The sequence below is a fragment of the Capricornis sumatraensis genome, chromosome 17, assembly GCF_032405125.1.
Source record: "Capricornis sumatraensis isolate serow.1 chromosome 17, serow.2, whole genome shotgun sequence".
Lineage (NCBI taxonomy): Eukaryota > Metazoa > Chordata > Mammalia > Artiodactyla > Bovidae > Capricornis > Capricornis sumatraensis.
This window is the reverse complement of record NC_091085.1, coordinates 69,535,746-69,555,874: the sequence shown is the minus strand read 5'-3', so window position 1 is coordinate 69,555,874 and position 20,129 is coordinate 69,535,746. Positions and strand designations below refer to the sequence as shown.

The 20,129-nt window shown below is 44.4% G+C and overlaps 3 protein-coding genes across 3 annotated transcripts; 1 reads left to right on the top strand and 2 right to left on the bottom strand.

Moving 5' to 3' along the window:
* Positions 1–256: 256 nt before the first annotated feature.
* On the bottom strand, positions 257–7,897 carry GATC (glutamyl-tRNA amidotransferase subunit C). Its single transcript, XM_068989922.1, has 4 exons — positions 7,807–7,897; positions 7,525–7,697; positions 2,150–2,253; positions 257–956 (listed from the first exon to the last, which is right to left on the bottom strand). The coding sequence occupies exons 1-4, from the start codon at positions 7,885–7,887 to the stop codon at positions 904–906; spliced, it is 411 nt and encodes a 136-aa protein (XP_068846023.1). The 5' UTR covers positions 7,888–7,897; the 3' UTR covers positions 257–903.
* Positions 7,767–10,189, top strand: TRIAP1 (TP53 regulated inhibitor of apoptosis 1). The gene is made up of 2 exons (XM_068989923.1): positions 7,767–8,137; positions 9,262–10,189. Exons 1-2 carry the CDS (start codon positions 7,949–7,951, stop codon positions 9,343–9,345), a joined length of 273 nt encoding a protein of 90 aa, XP_068846024.1. The 5' UTR covers positions 7,767–7,948; the 3' UTR covers positions 9,346–10,189.
* Positions 10,190–11,081: 892 nt separating this feature from the next.
* Positions 11,082–12,981, bottom strand: COX6A1 (cytochrome c oxidase subunit 6A1). The gene is made up of 3 exons (XM_068990080.1): positions 12,860–12,981; positions 12,571–12,713; positions 11,082–11,376 (listed from the first exon to the last, which is right to left on the bottom strand). The coding sequence occupies exons 1-3, from the start codon at positions 12,960–12,962 to the stop codon at positions 11,293–11,295; spliced, it is 330 nt and encodes a 109-aa protein (XP_068846181.1). The 5' UTR covers positions 12,963–12,981; the 3' UTR covers positions 11,082–11,292.
* Between the last annotated feature and the right edge of the window lie 7,148 nt (positions 12,982–20,129).

Below are 20,129 nucleotides of genomic sequence, written 5' to 3'. Positions count from 1 at the left end.
TCAGGGAAAAAAACTCAAATATTTAAGTTTTGATTCTGTCACTTTCGCTCCTAAATTTGTCTCATATTTGTCCTTGGTATCTGAGCTATAAAAAAAGACAAACCCCAAAACCAAAACCTCCCACTGTCTTGGATCCCAAAACCAAAACCTCCCACTGTCTTGGATTCTGCTTAGTTCAGTAATCATGGGGCAGGGAGTAGGGGTAAGGGGACTACATTGTTACAGGCTATTTTTTTAAACCACTTTATTGAAATATAGTCAACCCGTAAAAGCTGTACTTTTTACATTGAACTATACAACTCAATGAGTTTGGGGTGAAATTACGCACACATGAAATGACAACCGTGAAGGTCATAAACAACCCATCACCTCCCCAAACTGCCTACCCAGGGCACCTTCAACCATAGCAGAAAGTCAGCACTCTGCTTGAAACACAGTGGGTACCCAAGAACAAATTTAAGTATGTTTAGTAAAGATAAAAGGCTGCTCAGGTTGACGGAAATAGCAGCTAAAAGGGTGGTCACGAAGTGATCGGATGCAAGGTCTATAACAATTACATAAATAGAAAGATTCACTTAAGTGCAGTTTGGTAGACAGTCTTTTAGGGAGGGATAAAGTCTTCCACACTGAATGGTCTGTGAGTATCTATGAATATACTTGATCCATTTCCTTGGAAATCAGCCATACCTTCCACTTCCTGTTGGTGTCAGGCACTCTGCCTTATTTTGGCTAGATCTTTCCCAGTTCTATCTTCAGAAGAATTAGTAAAAGATACCTAGCCATCACTTTTTTCAGATGACTGAAGGAAGTGGTACATTAGTGTTCATAATAACAAAATACTTGTTGCAAAATAGTTTCTGCACTTCCATGTGTTCATAGAATGCCCCTTCCCAGAATAGCTACTCAGTGGTGTGAGAAGGGCTGTTTTTCATCCAGCTTTGACCAAGAGATATTACCTGTTTGAAAAGAAAAACAAAAAGGAATGTTAAGCCTGCTTCCCAGCTGGCTCTACACTGAGCTAACTGATTTGTCATGAAAAATAAGCAATGGAAGTAAGTATAGCTATTACCCTGTTTTTCTGAGTATCTGAAAGAACCGCAGTTATAAGTGAAGCCTAATTAATGCACACTTGTCAGTAAGTAGCAGAGACAGGTTAATTAGACATTTGTATGTATATAGGAAAGGAGAGACTGTGAACTCAATTTTTCCCAAGAAGCAAAACCTGACACACGGTCTTGTGTGACAAACAGCGTATGTGATCAATGGCTATGTCTGCTTAAACAGTAACAACTATCAGAGGTTAACACCCAAAGTTCTGGGTGTTATTATTGGCCCAGAGTTTTAAAATAGTTACAGTGAGGTTTAAAGATGCAAATTTCCACACTAGGGGTTGTAAACTGATGACACAGGATGCATCTGGCTTGCAGGTATGTTTTTTATTTTCACAGTATTTTACTTTTTTAAAGTCTTTGATTAACAATTAAATTTTGGGAACCAGCACACAGAATGCCAGATGTCCAGGTTCTCTGGGCTCCCATCCCTGCCTGGCCCTGGACAAGAGAAGTAGCACATGCCAGCTGTCCCTTTAAGGTAGAGCTCCAGATCTGCCACTGGGCACAGCCCTCCCCACCCCAGTCCTGTTTTTGTTTTCCTCATTCCTGTTACCAGTTGACCCCTAGAGGTTAATGTGACTTCCAGAATCTACTGCCACCTTGCCACCTATACATACTGTGTTTTTGTTATTCCCAGTTTTATCGATAACTGACATACAGTTGTATAAGTTTAAGATGTGCAACACAATGATTTGATATATGTATATACCACAAATTGATTCCCATAACACGATTAGTTAATATCCATTGTCTCAATTACGGTTTCTTCTCTTGTGGTGAGAACTTTTTTAAGATCTACTCTTCAGCAACTTTCAAATATACAATACAGTATTGTTAACTAGTCACAATGCTGTACATCACACATCCCCAGGACTTATTTAACTTATAACTAGAAGTCTGAACCCTTGGACAATCACCATTGCCTCTTTATACTTGGTCAGAGTGCTTTCACAGAGCAGATCTGGGCCTCACAGTTCCTACAGCATTCTCACATTTACTGTGGCACAGTCTGTTAAGCCATTTTGGGTAGCACATACCTGGCGGAGCCACAAAATACTCTTCCACAACTCGGTGGGAGTTTTGTAGTAGTTCTTCAGCACAGTTGCCTTCTACCACATTGTCAGATCTCAAGTACAGACATCTACAAAACCAGAAGCTTAAGGTTAGCTTCTCAGAATGTGGCTTCACGGGCATGGGTTGAAAGGGTCAAGGGTGGGAGGAGAAGAAGACAGCAGCATATTCTCGAGTTAGAGTCACTACTCAAAGATGGAAGACCAAATAACAGCCTACCATTTATTGATTTCTCCAACAACCCTGTGAGATAAGTGGTATTAATAATTATTCCTTAGTATTGACAAGTTTTAATAAATATTTTTGATGATTACTATGGGTAAGGTGCTTTTGGTGGAGATAGTAAAAAGGCAATTACAATACAGTGTATTAAGTCTAACAAGAGGTAAGCGATGCTTGCCAAGGAAATTGATAAGGGGACCCCACCCAGCCTGCGGTCCTCAGAACAGGTGATGTTACCCCTTAACCATGATCAAGAAAGCCGGATTTCGGGGGTGGGGGACGATGGGGATGGGAAATGAGTAAGGTACAGAAACTTTCTCAACAGTGGTTATAAGTGACTTAAGCTGCTAAGGGACAGGATTGGGATCCGAGCCTGCTTCTGGTGCCCCTAAGATGAGTGCTTTCTTCATCACAGCCACCTGTGGATATAAAAGTACCTTCCCTTGCAAGAAGTACCACAAACATAGCCCAAGAATCTTGTACTGTTGTTGGGGCTTAGTGGCTTCATTAAACTATCCAGATGGGAGACGAGTGAAACCAAACAGTTGAACACATCTGTGGGGCTTTACTACTGTTTTAAGGTTTGAAAGTGCATGACAAGAGGTTTGAGATGGCTTCCAGATACTTGGGCTGAAAAGTAAGCAGTATACTCAGTCACTAACAGGATAGCAGCCAAGCTTTCTGCTTTGAACCAGACACACGCAGTAGGGCAAGGATGGGACATGAACATCTGTAGAGGCTGTACAGAAAGGCCAAGGTGTAATCATAAGTTTCTTTAAGGAAAGGATTGGTTCTGTTTCTTTGGGGCACCCAACCCCGAATGAGACACGATAAACACTTATTAATGGTACAAAGAGTTCAAAGCTGAACTCTATTCTAGGACTGGCACTGTTTTAACTGTGTGACCTTGGACAAGTATGATCTTTCTAGACTTTAAGTTTCTTGCCAAAAAAGTGAAGGTTGCACTAGATTTTTTTCTTTTTAAACCATATAAGGAATATACACTCATACTCATTTAAGGAAACTTGGAGAACAGTAAAAATCATCTGTAAAGGTGACCATTGGACTTTCTGGAGTTTATATTTCTGTTGGGCAATATGACAAAATGTTTAAGAGCTGGGGCCCCTGAATCACTGTGGAATTCAAACCCCAGAGCTCCACATGGCCTGTATGCAAGTTACTTATCCTTTCCATGTATCAGTTACCTTATTTCTAAAAAGGTTCAGAAAAAATAAATAAATAAAATAAAAAATAAAAAGGTTCAGAGAATTGCTGGGATGATGTTTAAAATGGTCCGAGCCAAGGGGCAACTAAGCCCACATGCTCTAGAACCTGTGCTTCTCAACAAGCAAAGCTCACACACCAATGAACACCCAGCGCAACCAATATAAAAAATTTCCCAGGTCCACTCATTTGGTAATTGGGTTTCCTAGTAAGGTTTCCTGAAGGAGGAAATTCACCTCTTTAACTATCACACATTTCTATCCAAGTACTGTTTAAGATGAAGTTGTTTGTATTCCACACCTCCCTATTTTCTTAATCGTAGGCTACTGAACCCAGAGTCTCTGTGAGGGCACACCAAGCAGGCCCCTCATTTGGCAAGTTGCTTAACTTTTCTTGACCCTGGAATCATGCATAAAACACGAAACAGGACCAGATGAGCTCTTCAGATGCCTGTCAATTATGAAGGTCTACCTCACCTCATCTTTCTCAGTCGGGATTCTACAAGAGAGTTCAGTCCAGAAATGTAGGCCAACTTCTATGCATCTGGTCTAGTTGTTAGTTATGTTCCATCCTTGGAAGAATTGAAAAAGAGTCCATTGATCTTGCTGTGTTCTCAATCAGATGAAAAGCCCTGGTTGAGGACAGTTTCAACTGTGAATTAGAAATCTCTAAAAAAAAAAAATCTGCCCTCTAAAGCTCATGGACAATGCACTTAAGCCAATAACTGTGGGCAATGCATTTAATTTCACGGAAAGCACTATGGCAGCATGATGGAAGAAGTGCCTCAGCTGGCCCTGGGGCTGACCAGTGGGACAGTTGTGCTGTTGTTTTAGCTTCTTTCTGCCTCTTCCCAGCTATCAGCTGCGAGGAGCTGTTTCTCTGGCCACCAGTCTACCTCCATCTACGAGCCTTTTAATTTAGTTTCATGCAGATTGAAATGAGAGCTAATTGATGGGGCAAATAAAGCCCTGAGGGACATCTTAAGTATTGAGTTATTTGACTGCAATCAGAGATGCCATGTGAGTCAGTCTCTGGCTCTGAGGTGAAAAAGAACAGTTTCTATGGGACGACTATTTCTTTTATGGCCACCCCACACTCCTTGCGGGATCTTAGTTCTGGGCCAGGGATCGAACCCCTGACCCCTGGCAGTAGAAGTGAAGCGTCTTAACCACTGGAACCCGGGGGAAGTCCTGAGGCTAGCAAGCACTCAACACGAAGGTTACAGTTACAGATAAGTGTGGCTCTCTTGACTGGCACTGACTAATGGCAGCTTTTGCCCACTTCTACCAGGAATTTATTTTTAAAAATTCCATCAGGAAAAGGCTAGGACAGGGTTGTAGATTGCCCTTATCTTTATAAGTTGCATACCTATCCTTCCCAAGAAGCTGCACTCCTAAATGGCAAACAAGTCTGCTTTGCAAAAAAGAGTGTTTTCTTTAAAAATGTATTAAGATTTGGCAATAACTGGTAGAGGTGGTTAGGGGCTGCACACTCTAAGTACAGTATACACAAGCTGCTTTGTCAAAGACCCAGCCCTCCGGGTTGCATTACACTACTTCACTACTTGGATTATTACTCTGCCCCCTTAGGCATTCAAAGGTAAAATTTCCCTTTGCATTTCCACCTTCTCTAACACTAACCATGGTTAACAGTTTCTTGCATGCCCTTTCAGGGAACAAAACAATTTAATGCATGCACCAGAGTATATAAAATAGATTACACATAAAGTATCAATGAAACCACACACCATATTCTGAACTTTGCCTTTTTTATTATTAATAAGTATACCCTGGAAACCTTTCCATATCAGCATATATAGTTATTTCATTATTTTTAACTGCCATTTCAGTGTATGAAGATTAATTTAACCATGAAGGACGCTTCAGTTCAGTTCAGTCACTCAGTCATGTCTGACTCTTTGCGACCCCATGAAGTGCAGCACGCCAGGCCTCCCTGTCCATCACCAACTCCTGGAGTTCACTCAAACTCACATCCATCGAGTCAGTGATGCCATCCAGCCATCTCATCTTCTGTCGTCCCCTTCTCCTCCTGCCCCCAATCCCTCCCAGTTTCTTTTCTGTTGTTCTGTATTATCAACAGATTTGCATACCCTGAATGCTCGTGCACACATCTTGATGCACTGTCACAGATATATGTCACAGACAGGGAACCCCTAGGTCAGAAAATGTGTATATCTAAAAAATTTTTGAGACAGGAATCCAGGAGTAAGCAAGTCAGATGTGAGCTCACTTTCTAATTACAAGAAATAGTACAAGTCAACAAAAATAAGATAATCAAGAAAAACAGTGGAAGAAAACCAGACAGGATAAGGAGATAGTGACTAGAGGGAGTGGAGGGAGAATTTAGAGTGGTTCAGTTCAGTTGCTCAGTCGTGTTCGACTCTTTGTGACCCCATGAATTGCAACTCACCAGGCCTCCCTGTCCATCACCAACTCCCGAAGTTCACTCACTCACGTCCATCAAGTCAGTGATGCCATCCAGCCATTTCATTCTCTGTTGTCCCCTTCTCCTCCTGCCCCCAATCCCTCCCAGCATCAGAGTCTTTTCCAATGAGTCAACTCTTCGCATGAGGTGGCCAAAGTACTGGAGTTTCAGCTTTAGCATCATTCCTTCCAAAGAAATCCCAGGGCTGATCTCCTTCAGAATGGACTCGTTGGATCTCCTTGCAGTCCAAAGGACTCTCAAGAGCCTTCTCCAACACCACAGTTCAAAAGCATCAATTCTTCAGCGCTCAGCCTTCTTCACAGTCCAACTCTCACATCCATACATGACCACTGGAAAAACCATAGCCTTGACTAGATGGACCTTTGTTGGCAAAGTAATGTCTCTGCTCAGAAAAACATCTATTTCTCCTTTATTGACTATGCCAAAGCCTTTGACTGTGTGGATCACAACAAACTGTGGAAAATTCTGAAAGAGATGGGAATACCAGACCACCTGACCTGCCTCTCGAGAAACCTATATGCAGGTCAGGAAGCAACAGTTAGAGCTGGACAGGGAACAACAGATTGGTTCCAAATAGGAAAAGGAGTACGTCAAGGCTGTATATTGTCACCTTGCTTATTTAACTTATATGCAGAGTACATCATGAGAAACGCTGGGCTGGAAGAAGCACAAGCTGGAATCAAGATTGCCAGAAGAAATATCAATAACCTCAGATATGCAGATGACACCACCCTTATGGCAGAAAGTGAAGAGGAACTAAAAAGCCTCTTGATAAAAGTGAAAGAGGAGAGTGAAAAAGTTGGCTTAAAGCTCAACATAAGATCATGACATCTGGTCCCATCCAGTTCATGGGAAATAGATGGGGAAACAGTGGAAACAATGTCAGACTTTATTTTTTGGGGCTCCAAAATCACTGCAGATGGTGACTGCAGCCATAAAATTAAAAGACGCTTACTCCTTGGAAGAAAAGTTATGACCAACCTAGACAGCATATTCAAAGCAGAGACATTACTTTGCCAACAAAGGAGAGGCCAAAGAGATGAACTGTCCAACAAAAAGAAAAGCAAGGGCAAAGACCTAGAGAAGCCACGAATCTGAGGTGTAGCAGAAACAGGCAGGAAGTCAAGTGGTCGGAGTGATGAGGTAGGGGGCGCTCTAGAAAGTTGGGCCTAGAAGGTGAAAGCTTAGACGTTTGGATTTTGTTCCTTGTTACACTGGGAGGGCTCGAGGATTTTAAAAGGGAGGGAGAGGATCCTTAACGAACGACGCAAAGAGCGAAAGCGTTTACTCGCAGGGTGACCGTGGGCAAGTTCTCGCGTGTCGCTAATGTTCTTTTCCCCTCGGTGGAATGAGAGACTAAGCTCCAGCCTTTACTGATAGCGAAGGCGCCGCGGGCAATCCTTCGAGGGCCGCGCGGCCGCGAGCTTACCTGTCCTCCAGGACTGATTCCATGGGCTCCACTCCGTCGGTGTTCACCGTGCGGAGCCGATCGGCGAAGGCGATGGCTTTCTCCAGCCGGGCCACGGCCTCCTGGCTGCCGAAGTCCACCAGCGATAGCCGCTCCAGGTGTTGGATCAGCTCGCCCGTGACCCGGCCACTTCCCTGGGGGCGGGGGTGGGGAGGCGAATGAGGCGGAGGGTGTGGGTTACGGGTGGGGCGTGCTCCGCCTTCCGCCCCGCTCCGACACCCGCCTGGACTCCCCGACCTCTACCTGAGGATCCGCCTTGGAGGTGAAGCCCCGGCGCCCGCGCGCCGCAGCCCGAAGACCCAGGTGCACGGCCCGCGCCCACATTTCGCTCCGTCTCGGCCGCCGTAGCGCATCCTCTCCTAAGCGCGCGACGCGCTTAAAAGTGATGACATCCGAGAGCGCCGCCACCGCCGCGGACGCCGACGCCATGAACAGCGTAGGGGAGGCTTGCACCGACATGAAGCGCGAGTACGACCAGTGCTTCAATCGCTGGTTTGCCGAGAAGTTCCTCAAGGGGGATGGCTCCGGGGACCCATGCACCGACCTCTTCAAGCGCTACCAGCAGTGTGTTCAGGTGAGCTCCTACCCGGGCCCTCTCGCCTCTGCCCTAGGCCCCGGCTCGAGGGGGTTGGGACGGGCAGGGTGGAAGAAAAGCCTCGATGAGACCAGTGGCAGGAGTTCTCTCCCTTACCATTCACCACCCGGGATGCGTGGTATCTCTCCGAATGTCAAAGGTAAATCTTTTTGCAGCACCTTACTTTCTGCGGAGCCCAATTACATTCTTTGGTTCCTTTGGTGATGAACCTGAACTTGCAAAGTGAGCCCAGTTATTTGTATTTTATGCGTGGAACACTCACGCCCAGAAATAGTTAAAGTAGTCGAAGTTCACTAGAATCAAGTGTCCTTGGATTTTGCTGTGGTGCACTTTTCCACTGAGAGACGGGGTGTTAAGTCTCTGGCCTGTTAGACCTCATGGAGGGTCCTCTTATGTTGTCACAATGCCTTCACTGGCCTATTTTTTCTCTCTTGGCCAGTTAGAACATGTTTATTCCAGCACAGTGAATGTGAAACAGATCTGATTGTAAGAACAGCCCTGGGCAAGGGCATTCCCAATTAGTTAACTTAAAAAACATCCTCAGTAAGTCCAGGTGGACTTGTCTTTGTCCTGTAGACATTGGAAAGAGAGACTTGCTCAGTTACGTAGCCAGTAAGTCCTGGGACCGATTTGAACTTATGTCTGTCACAATGGGAGTTTCCCAGGTGGCTCAGTGGTAAAGAATTCACCTGCAATGCAGGAGATGCTGGTTCGATTCCTGGGTTGGGAAGATCCCCTGGAGAAGGAAATGGCAACCCACTCCAGTACTCTTGCCTGGGAAATCACGTGGACAGAGGAGCCTGGCAGGGGTCACACAGGGTCACGAAAGTCAGACACTATTTAGTGACTAAACAAGTATCACAACAGAGTGGTGATACTGCTTAAATTGCACTTCTGAATTTTGTTACAACTCTCCAACTTCTCTCTCTGGTCTTACACTTAAATTCTTCATAATCATACTTCGGGTTTGTCATGTTTGGTAGTCCTTATGGTACAGTTGGGTTTACTTTTGTACCTAAAGTACAAAATATTCTACAAAGTATTTCTAAAGTTTTGACTTCAGGCTTCATGTAGTCCCTTTATCATATGTTTTCTTCCATCAGAAAGCGATAAAGGAGAAGGAGATTCCTATTGAAGGACTGGAGTTCATGGGCCATGGCAAAGAAAAGCCTGAAAGCTCTTCTTGACCTTGACAGTCATCTTGAAAGTGGACTCCTCAAATCAGGAAATTGAGGACCCTGGATCGTGTCAATTAAAACTGAAGATAGCACTGATTTGATGAATTTAGGAGGGAAGAATTTCCTTTCCTCCTTGATATCTCTTATTTGTAAAAAATGATGAACCATCACTCTTTGAGATTTCTGGCTTTGGCATCACAGCAGGAACTCAGTATTCTAAATAATGGTATTATTTGGGATTATCATTGCAGTACTTGGTCTGGGATCAGTTTTAAATATATCTTGTATAAAAACTCTAGTAAGCTTGTCAGGATAAGGTTGCCTCACCTCGAGCCATTCTTTGAAGGACATTATGTACACTCTGCTGGGGTTTCATGGAAGCAACTGGTTAAGATCTCATTTCTCTAAGGGAGCTAATACTCTAGAAACGGTTCCCAGCACAACAGTTTCGGTCAATGCTTAGAAGCACAGTTTTATTTTTATATAGTAATTTAACTGTTAAAGATTGTTGGTGGACTGGGTTAGCCAAGAGGAAGACTGCTTTCAACAGTTTCCTACCTAAACAAGAGGTGTCAGATTTCATACTAAGATGTGAAAGCTTCATGAATGCTGCAGCGAACACCATTTCAGAGCACTTCGTGTAGTTCAGGAATTAAAATCCTTGGAGTGGCTATGGAGGAAGATCCTAAATTACCAAGATTTGCTGCTGCCAGCTTTCAACTTAAGTCAATGAATTAAGTCAACCTGTATATCATAAAAATGACAAAATGCTGCATATGATTAAATGGGGGGGGTGGCAGGCGGGCTGAAGAGGTCACTTTACTTGCCTTGTTTACTCACCCTGCCCTGTAATGCCTGAAATCATGAAGACGAAATAAATTGTAACATTTAGTTTTATATTCATTATTTGTTCCTGGAACTCAGTGCATTTTATGGAACGACTTCCATCCTATGAACCCCACACATCTCATGTACACTGGGCAGAGTTTTATATGCTTTATAATTTAAAAATGAAGATTTATCTAAGGTAGTATGGTATAGCAAATGGAAACCTCACTGATTTCAATGTTTATATAATGGTACCCAACCCAGAAAATTGTGTGTGCCACACAGTATGAAACTTGATTTACAGAAAGCCTAGATTATGTATCTCTCTTCCATTTTACTGCTATTTTTACTTTATCCTGCCCATAAAATGACCAACTATCTGAGGTACTTGAAAGGTTTTAAATTTTGAAGAGGAAATTTTAATTGCTCTTCAAGGGTGATTTTGTAACTATTATTGATTGTTGTTTCTTCTAATTCTTATGGCTACAGGAAATTTTTAATTCCAGAAACAAACAAAGCCAGTACTATATGCAGGAAGTGTCATACTGCCATACTGCCTTTATTTCTCCAGAAGTTTATAACCCTTCCAGCCTGAAGGGAGCTGAGACGACCCAAGATGCGAACTTGCCACCTATGGAGAAAACTCTGATTTTAGGGAGTATCCTTCAGCAAATGCCAGTGTCTTTGCCATCCAAAGTCTGCCAGGACCCAATTTTGACTGTTAATTAGGTCAATTTAGATCTTTGCTTTACCCACCCCAGGCACAAGAAACCAAGACCAGGCCTGTTACAAACACTGTTCTTCGGGAGGCCTGAACTGGAACTGAAACACTGTCAACAGTAGTCACAGACTGTCACTGTACAAACAGAATATTAATGCTACTTTCTGAGGGAAAAACACAACCAAAGAATGCAACTCTCAGGTCATGACTAAATTGTTTATTTAAGCCATCTCCTCCTGCTATAAGCAAAGGGATGGAAGATCAGTATAATGGTCCTCAAGTGTAATGGTCATCACTGGATACAAAGTGGTGAGCTTAAGGTCCCATATACTTTTCTGGTCCATGCGTGCAGAGTAATGGTCCAAACCAGTGCTGTGGTCCCCACTGGGTAGTGGTCCAGGTTCTCTTTATTCGTCTTCATAGCCGGTTGGAAGCGGATTCACATGAGGGTTATGGAATAGGGTATGGTTACCATCTCCCCAGGGAAAGGGCTGTGGAGTGAAGATGGCAATTAGGCAGTTCCAGAAAACAGTTCAGCACTGCCACAAACTGCTTAAAACAGAGCAAGTAACAGGTAACACATAAAAACAAAATGGAAATTCGTCCTTTACATAACTGCCATGTTTCAGTGCTCCCACAAGAGAGCTCTTATAAACTCCAGGGGAGCCCGTAAAGAGGACAGTAGGAAAGGCAAACTCAAGTTCGGTACTCCCAAGCCTCTCCCTGTAAACCTCAGTGCTGTGTTTCTGAAAGTGCAGTCCTCTCATCACCTATATCAGAATGCTAGAGGTGGGTACAGGGGAGGAGATGCTGACTTCAATGCAGATTTCTGGACCTGAAACAAATCTCTGGATTGGAGACTGCAACATACCCTCAACTATTCTGCATGGTACTTTTGAAAAACATTGCTCCAGGGCAGTGATTTCCAACCCAGGATGATTCTGCTCTTGTGGAGACACAGGCCAGTATCTGGAGACATCTTGAAGAGGGGGTACCACTACCACTTAGTGGTTAGAAGTCAAGGATGTTGCTAATATCCTGTAACTCACAGGACTGCCCTTTGCCCCAACAAGAATTATCCAGCCCCAAATGTCAATGGTACTGAGGTTAAGACATTTCACTGTATGTATGCCTTCTAATTCTATTGTACACGGGTGGCAGTGGCGCTGAGACTCATCAATTCTTTCTAAATTTAAGAATCCAGCTTAATTTTCCACTTGAGCTAAGTGAGACAGTAGTTAAATATCTACATCAAGAGTCAAAAAATGACACAGTCAGGGTGGTAACGAGCATAGAGGTGAAGATCAGAAGCTGTCAATCTCTTCGTTATGCAGCTAGTAGCTGTCAGATGCCCAGGTTTTAGAGAGGTGAACCTGAAGGCTGAGCCTTCCGACTCTGCCAGCTTAAGGTAATTTCACAAACCTCCAAGTTTTGTACAACCGACAACTGTTAACAGTATCAGAAGGTAAACGGTGGGATGACTCAGAGAAAGAAAAAACCGAAGGGCACTTGTATGACCTTAAAAAAGAAAACTCAGGCCTGGCCGGAGAAAATAAAAATGTGTTTGGAAGGATTAAATGAGAAACTGTACACGCCCGGCACCCACCGTTTTAGAGAATTAAGAACTTGGACAAGGGCATTTGGGGAATGGCGAACAGACACTTGAAGAGACTGCAAGGGGGTACCTTGGACCTAATGCGGAGATGGGGGTAGGCCACGAACTCGGGTCTCTCCTCCTCTCCATGGTGCGACTTCAGGAAGACATTCAGCATGCTCACTCCCACCCCGGGGAGCGCCACGAAGTAGGTGAGGGCCTTCCACATGCGAGCTGCAGAGGGGGCACGACCGCTCAGGCCGGGCGAGGAGCCGCCCGCGTCTCACCTCCCTCCCCTAAGTCCTCGAGCCAAGGTCAAAATCCCGCCGCTCTTCTCTTCAGCAGACCTGAGGCCCGCCCCGCGACCCCGGTCCCAGTACCTGAGCCCTCCTCGCCATGGGCGCCACTGGACATACACCGACTCAGCTGCAGGCGGGAACGACCCAGCAGCCCAGAAACCCGAGATCCAGCTGCCGCCGCCATCTTCGACCTGGGTCCGCCGCAGCGCCGGAAGCGGAAATAGAATGTTGGCTGTGGGGGTGGGACTACAACCTCAAAAGGAAGTTCCTAGTGGGCGGTACCTTTTCCGCGGAGGCTGCGCATTGTAGCCTAAAAGCTCGGAGCCGTGGGAGCCAGAGGGAGCATGCGCTCAGCACTCCTGTGTGCATACCTTGTTCCTAAGGTCATCACCGCGGTGAAGATAAGCGCATAAAAAAAAAAGATTTGTGGAAGGACACCCTGGCATCCAGGGTCGCTCCCTTCGTTGGAGTCCGTGCGAATCAACAGGTTCCGAGCACAAATCCCCTATCTAAAATGCTTTTTCCCTCCTCATCCTCTGACTCTGCGCTTTTTTTTCAAGACACTAGGACATAATAATTGTCATCATTATTATTTTGTAGGCATCACACAGCTTATAATCTGTCAGGGGAAACAAGAGATTTTGCCACTGCAGCATCCTCAAACTCTGGGATCGTGCCTGGCAAGTAACAGGTGCTCAACACAAATATGTTGAGTAAATGAATAGCAACGGGAAACCATTGACGCTTCTTATACTTTATGTCTGCAATTCTTTCCTGCCCTTCTTTTTTCTTCTTCTTCTACTCATCTAAAAACAGTTTTAAAAATAAAAGTTAAAAAACAGATGCGTAAGAGAGACTTCCTTGGTGGTCTAGTGGTTAAGATTCCACCCTCCCAATACAGGGGGCTCAGGTTCCATCCCTCCCCAGGGAGCTAGATCTGGCATGTGGCAACTAAGACCCAGTGCAGCCAAATAAAAATAAATAAACAAAATCTTAAAAAATAGATACATAAAAATGAAAGTAAACTTCTTGACCATAGGTTCCTTTAAAAATATAATGAAAGCTCTGAATCCTTTCCTCAAATAAAATATTAATACAGCTTCTCCTCAGCACACACAGTTTAAGCACACAATGAGAGGGGAAGAAGGTACTGTAAAGTGCACCCAGAGACCCCCTAAGAGTCCTGTGCTCCAAATTAAGAACCCCTACTTAGAGGAATAAACAGAGACTCTGGTGTGGGTAGACTGGATTCATATTTTGTTCCCATCCCTCACAGCCTGTATGACCTTGAGCAAGTTAGATAAAACAAATGCATCCTGCAGTTTCATGAAAACAAAAACAGGATCATATTACTAGAGCTTCACAACCTGATCTTTCTTTCTCTTAGTTAGCCTGGGTTTTTGCATGTTATGGTGAAATTAGAATAGTCAAATCTCTAGGCATCCTCGAAAAGAGTCAAAAGGTCTGTGAAGCCCTACAGTGTAGCCGTGGAAAGGATCTGAGCTCAAGCATCAGGAAATCCTGGGTTCAAATCTGGTCTGCCCTCAGCTGTTCCTCTTCTCTAAAGTGGGAATGTAATATGCACTTAATTCATTTCTTTATCTGACAAACAATAATTTAAGACACAGCTCCACCTGGAGAAGTTATTCAACCTCCATTCATAGTAATGATGGTTAATTTAGTAAAGACTAACTACAGTGGCTACCTTGTGCCAGGTGTATACAGTAGTATGCAAGAGCTGTAAGAGCTCTCTCATACACTTTACAATTCAGTGTTAGAGACAGGATTCAGCAAAAAATACCCAATGCCTGGGAAATGTTAAAAATTCAACAAATGTTTATTTTCCCATAGGACTTTAATACATCTTGCAGGGTGGTACTGCTAAGTAAGGATTGTCATATGTTTGGAACACAGTACCTCCTCAGGCATGATACCTATGATATTCTTGCCAAGTATGCTCAGCATTTGCAAAGCCTTGGGTGACTGAGTTTAGACAGTCCAGGAAACCAAAGTCATCAATACAACAAATAGCTAATATTTACTGAGCATTTACTTCATGCTCACATCTATGACAAGCACTTTGCATAAATTGTCTTCCCACCTCAGAAAATGGTGACTCGGTTCCTCAGGTGAAACACTTGGAATCATCTTTGATCACTCTCTTCTCTCTCTGTCTCTCATGTGGGATCCAATTCCCTGACCATCAAAATCAAATCCATGCCCCCTGCTGTGGAAGCACAGAGTCTTCATCACTGGACCCCCAGGGAAGTCCCCCCACACATTTTATTTTATTGTACTTTATTATTATTATTTTTTATACACACAATTCCTACTCAGAATCTGACCATTTCTTACCACATACTGCTCCCAATCTGATCAAAGGTATAGCTCTCACCTAGACAATTGCAAAGCCTCCTGACTGGTCTCCCTGCTTCCTGGCCCTTTCACAGTCTATTCTTAGGGAGCAGCTAGGGGAATCCTCTAACACTGGTCATCTTCCCCCTCTGCTCAAAATCCTCGGTGGTTCCCATCTCACTCAGAGTAAATGCCAAAGCCCCAAGAATGGGCTGCCAGATCCTACACACCTTGTCCCCAGCCGCCCCATTGACACCATCTAGTCTACCTGCCCCCTTGCCCACTTCATGCCAGCGACACTGACCCTCCTGCCTTTCTGTGAACGTGCCAGGCATGCCTCTGACTCAGGACTTTTATACACACTCATCTCTCTGCCTGGAAGAGTTTCCCCCCAGGTAGCCGCATGAATTGTTTCCTTATTTCACTCAGGGGTTGTCTCAGAAGTCATCTCTTATCAGGAAGGCCTTTCCAGGCCACCCTGAAGTGAAATAGCTCCTCCCCACCCTGACACTCTGTCCTCCTTACTGTGCCTTAGCTATCTTTGTGGCACTTCCCACCATCTGCTGTATTAAATATTTATTGGTTTATGGTCTGCCTGGGGCAGAGACTATGATTTGCTCACTGGTGTGACCACTTGTGAAAAGAAGAGAAGTGAAAAACAAAGGAGAAAAGGAAAGATATAAGCATCTGAATGCAGAGTTCCAAAGAATAGCAAGAAGAGATAAGAAAGCCTTCCTCAGCGATCAATGCGAAGAAATAGAGGAAAACAACAGAATGGGAAAGACTAGAGATCTCTTCAAGAAAATTAGAGATACCAAGGGAACATTTATGCAAAGATGGGCTCAATAAAGGACAGAAATGGTATGGACCTAACAGAAGCAGAAGATATTGAGAAGAGGTGGCAAGAATACACAGAAGAACTGTACAAAAAAGATCTTCACGACCAAGATAATCACGACAGTGTGACCACTCACCTAGAGCCAGACATCCTGGAATGTGAAGTTAAGTGGGCCTTAGAAAGCATCACTACGAAACAAAGCCAGTAGAGGTGATGGAATTCCAGTTGAGCTATTTCAAATGCTGAAAGATGATGCTGTGAAAGGGCTGCACTTAATATGCCAACAAATTTGGAAAACTCAGCAGTGGCCACAGGACTGGAAAAGGTCAATTTTCATTCCAATCCCAAAGAAAGGTAATGCCAAAGAATGCTCAAACTACCGCACAATTACACTCATCTCACACGCTAGTAAAGTAATGCTCAAAATTCTCCAAGCCAGGCTTCAGCAGTATGTGAACTGTGAACTTGAGATGTTCAAGCTGGTTTTAGAAAAGGCAGAGGAACCAGAGATCAAATTGCCAACATCCGCTGGATCATTGAAAAAGCAAGAGAGTTCCAGAAAAACATCTATTTCTTCTTTATTGACTATGCCAAAGCCTTTGACTGTGTGGATCACAATAAACTGTGGAAAATTCTGAAAGAGATGGGAATACCAGACCACCTGACCTGCCTCTTGAGAAACCTATATGCAGGTCAGGAAGCAACAGTTAGAACTGGACATGGAACAACAGACTGGTTCCAAATAGGAAAAGGAGTACGTCAAGGCTGTGTATTGTCACCCTGCTTATTTAACTTATATGTAGAGTACATCATGAGAAACGCTGGGCTGAAAGAAGCACAAGCTGGAATCAAGATTGCTGGGAGAAATATCAATAACCTCAGATATGCAGATGACACCACCCTTGTGGCAGAAAGTGAAGAGGACCTAAAAAGCCTCTTGATGAAAGTGAAAGTGGAGAGTGAAAAAGTTGGCTTAAAGCTCAACATTCAGAAAAAGAAGATCATGGAAATAGATGGGGAAACAGTAGGAACAGTGTCAGATTTTATTTTTTGGGGCTCCAAAATCACTGCAGATGGTGACTGCAGCCATGAAATTAAAAGACGCTTACTCCTTGGAAGAAAAGTTATGACCGTCCTAGATAGCATATTCAAAAGCAAAGACATTACTTTGCTGACTAAGGTCCGTCTAGTCAAGGCTATAGTTTTTCCAGTGGTCATGTATGGATGTGAGAGTTGGACTGTGAAGAAAGCTGAGCGCCGAAGAATTGCTGCTTTTGAACTGTGGTGTTGCAGAAGACTCTTGAGAGTCCCTTGGACTACAAAGAGATCCAACCAGTCCATTCTGAAGATCAGTCTTGGGTGTTCTTTGGAAGGAATGATGCTGAAGCTGAAACTCCAGTACTTTGGCCACCTCATACGAAGAGTTGACTCATTGGAAAAGACTCTGATGCTGGGAGAGATTGGGGAAAGGAGGAGAAGGGGATGACAGGGGATGAGATGGCTGGATGGCATCACCAACTTGATGGACGTGAGTTTGAGTGAACTCTGGGAGTTGGTGATAGACAGGGAGGCCTGGCGTGCTGCAGTTCATGGGGTCGCAAAGAGTCGGACACAACTGAGCGACTGAACTGAACTGAACTGTGACCACTGGCCCATTATAGGACCTCGGTGAATGTACATTAATCCCAACCATGAGCCTGTGGTGGTTTAGTTGCTCAGTCATGTCCACCTCTTTGCAACCCCATGAACTATAGCCCTGCCAAGCTCCCCTGTCCATGGGATTCTCCAGGCAAGAATACTGAAGTGAATTGCGATTTCCTTCTCCAGGGGATCTTCCCCACCCAGGTATTGAACCCGGGTCTCCTGCATTGCAGACAGAGTCTTTACCGACTGAGCTATGAACCTGTGAACTAGATACTATTCTTCCCCCACTTTTCAGATAAGGAAACAGACTTGAAGTTGTGAGGATATTGCCCAACATCTCCGAGCTTTAAGCAGTTGGTGGACCTGGGCAGTGTGGGACTCAAGTTCTTCTTTTTCGAAAAAATTTTAAAAAAATTAATTTTATTTTTGGCTGTGCTGGGTCTTCGCTGCTGTGAGAGTTCTCTAGTTTCAATGAGGGCTTTTCACTGCAGTTGCTTCTCTTGTTGCAGAGCACAGGTTCTAGAGCATGCAGGCTCAGTAGTTGTGGTGTACAGGTTTGGTTGCTCTGCAGAATGTGGAATCTTCCCCGACCAGGAACTGAACCCATGCCCCCTGCATTGGCAGGCGGATTCTTAACCACTGGACCACCAGGAAAGTCCGTCAAGCCAGTTTTTTTAACTTCAAAGCCATGCAGACTTTGCTGTAGGTAGAACGACACCAACTCTGAGAGGTCACCCTGTTGAGCTCATGCTAGTCTGATGCTCTGAACAGGGATGAGCAAGGAAAAAAAAAAAGCTACCTAATTTCTGATTTCAGTAGGTTTGGAAAGAAAAATATTTCAAATCATGCGGTCCTTGAGAATGAATGGAACCATCAGATGTGTTTTCTAGGTGCTGAGCTGGAAGTTCCCACCTTGTGCTGCCTCTCACAGTGACCCCCAGGGCAGCATCTGGCCTCGCTGTGTAGGGAGTCTCCCCAAGGCCATGGCCAGCCAGGCCTGGATTTGACGTCATCTTCTCTGGCAGCTGGTGATGTTTACACTCATGCTGAAGCCACTACGGTCTCTGGCGCTCTATTTCCTTGAAATAGAGAGCTGGCAGGCAGGCACCTCAATCCCTGAGCCAGCTGCTAGTGGGGTAATTGGAGGAAGGCTGGGGAGGCTGCCTAGCCAAGGACAGAGATTGCTTAGGGGAAAGCTTATCTGGGGCATCCTGCCTGCTACTTCTCTTGTGGTTTCTCCCAGCTAAGTGTTCCTCCAGTTCCTGGACCAATAAATATTTTTCTGCCAAGAGACGAATGCTATGTCTCAATTAAGTGTTCACTTACTGTTCACTATTATTTTTGCTATGATCATGCTTAAGGGTACAGGTTCTATGGAATCAGAGCAGAGGGGCCTGGACTATGCAGAAGGCATGAAGTATTTTTCCAACTATGTTGCAGGGGAGGTTGGGGTGCAGTGACCACCACTTCCATCATCTGAATAACTTGTCTGAGCTTCTCAGCATCATTAATTCATTAAATTTGGAATCTCAACTACATCCTTGGATTGGGGCAACAGCAGTGACCTTATGGAACACCTAGTCTAGAGGGAGAGACTGACAAATAAGCAGTTACTACCGTCACTGTGATAGGTTTCTTCAATGGGAGGCTGTCCAGCATGAACCTTGGTACAAGTTCAAGTCTCAGGTCAGCTACTTAGCATGAAATCATGGGAGGTGAACATCTGCCTAAGTTTCACAACCCTTGAAGTGACTGACCCAACATTCAAATCCAAGAAGTCTGGCCTCACCTCTCTTTGTGCCTCAATTTCCTCATCTGTAAAATGGGGATAATAATAGTAGCACCCTCATAGGAGTCCTGCAGGCTATGCTGAGTTAGGATTTTATCCAAAAGGTACTGAAGAGACTTTCTGGGTTTGGGGAGCCACACAGCCTGTGTGATTTTAGTTCCTTGACCAGGGATTAAACTCTCAACCTCAGCACAGAATGCTAACCACTGGACCACTGAGAAATTCCTTGAGAAGACTTGCTTTTAAGCAAGGAGAGAGATAGTCAACTTTGTACCTGAGGCTTTGCACAGGCTGGCCGCTCCTGGCTAGAAAAACCCTTCCTGACTTGTTGTCCATCTTTGTCTGCATACTCCCCTCAGCCTTCGCCTCCTACAGGAAGCCTTTCCTGGTTACACTGAGCCTTGGGCCTCTGGTCCCCTAGCAAGGTTTAAGTTCACTGCACTGTATTTGAGAACTATTCCTTCTCATTTCCACCCTGAGCTCCAGATCTCCCCTCCCCCCACCCTTTCCTAAGATTCTTCTGAACTGTTGCACAGAGCAGTCATAACAAAATGGTTTAAGAACTCAGTTTCTCAGTCAAAGCTGGATTAAAATCCTGGCTTTGCTACTTTTGTTGGACAAACCCCTTCATCTTTCTGGGACTCAGTTCCCTTATCTGCAGAACAGGGAGAATCATAGTATATATTCACCTAATAGGATGGTTGGGAGGGCTGAAAGTGATGATG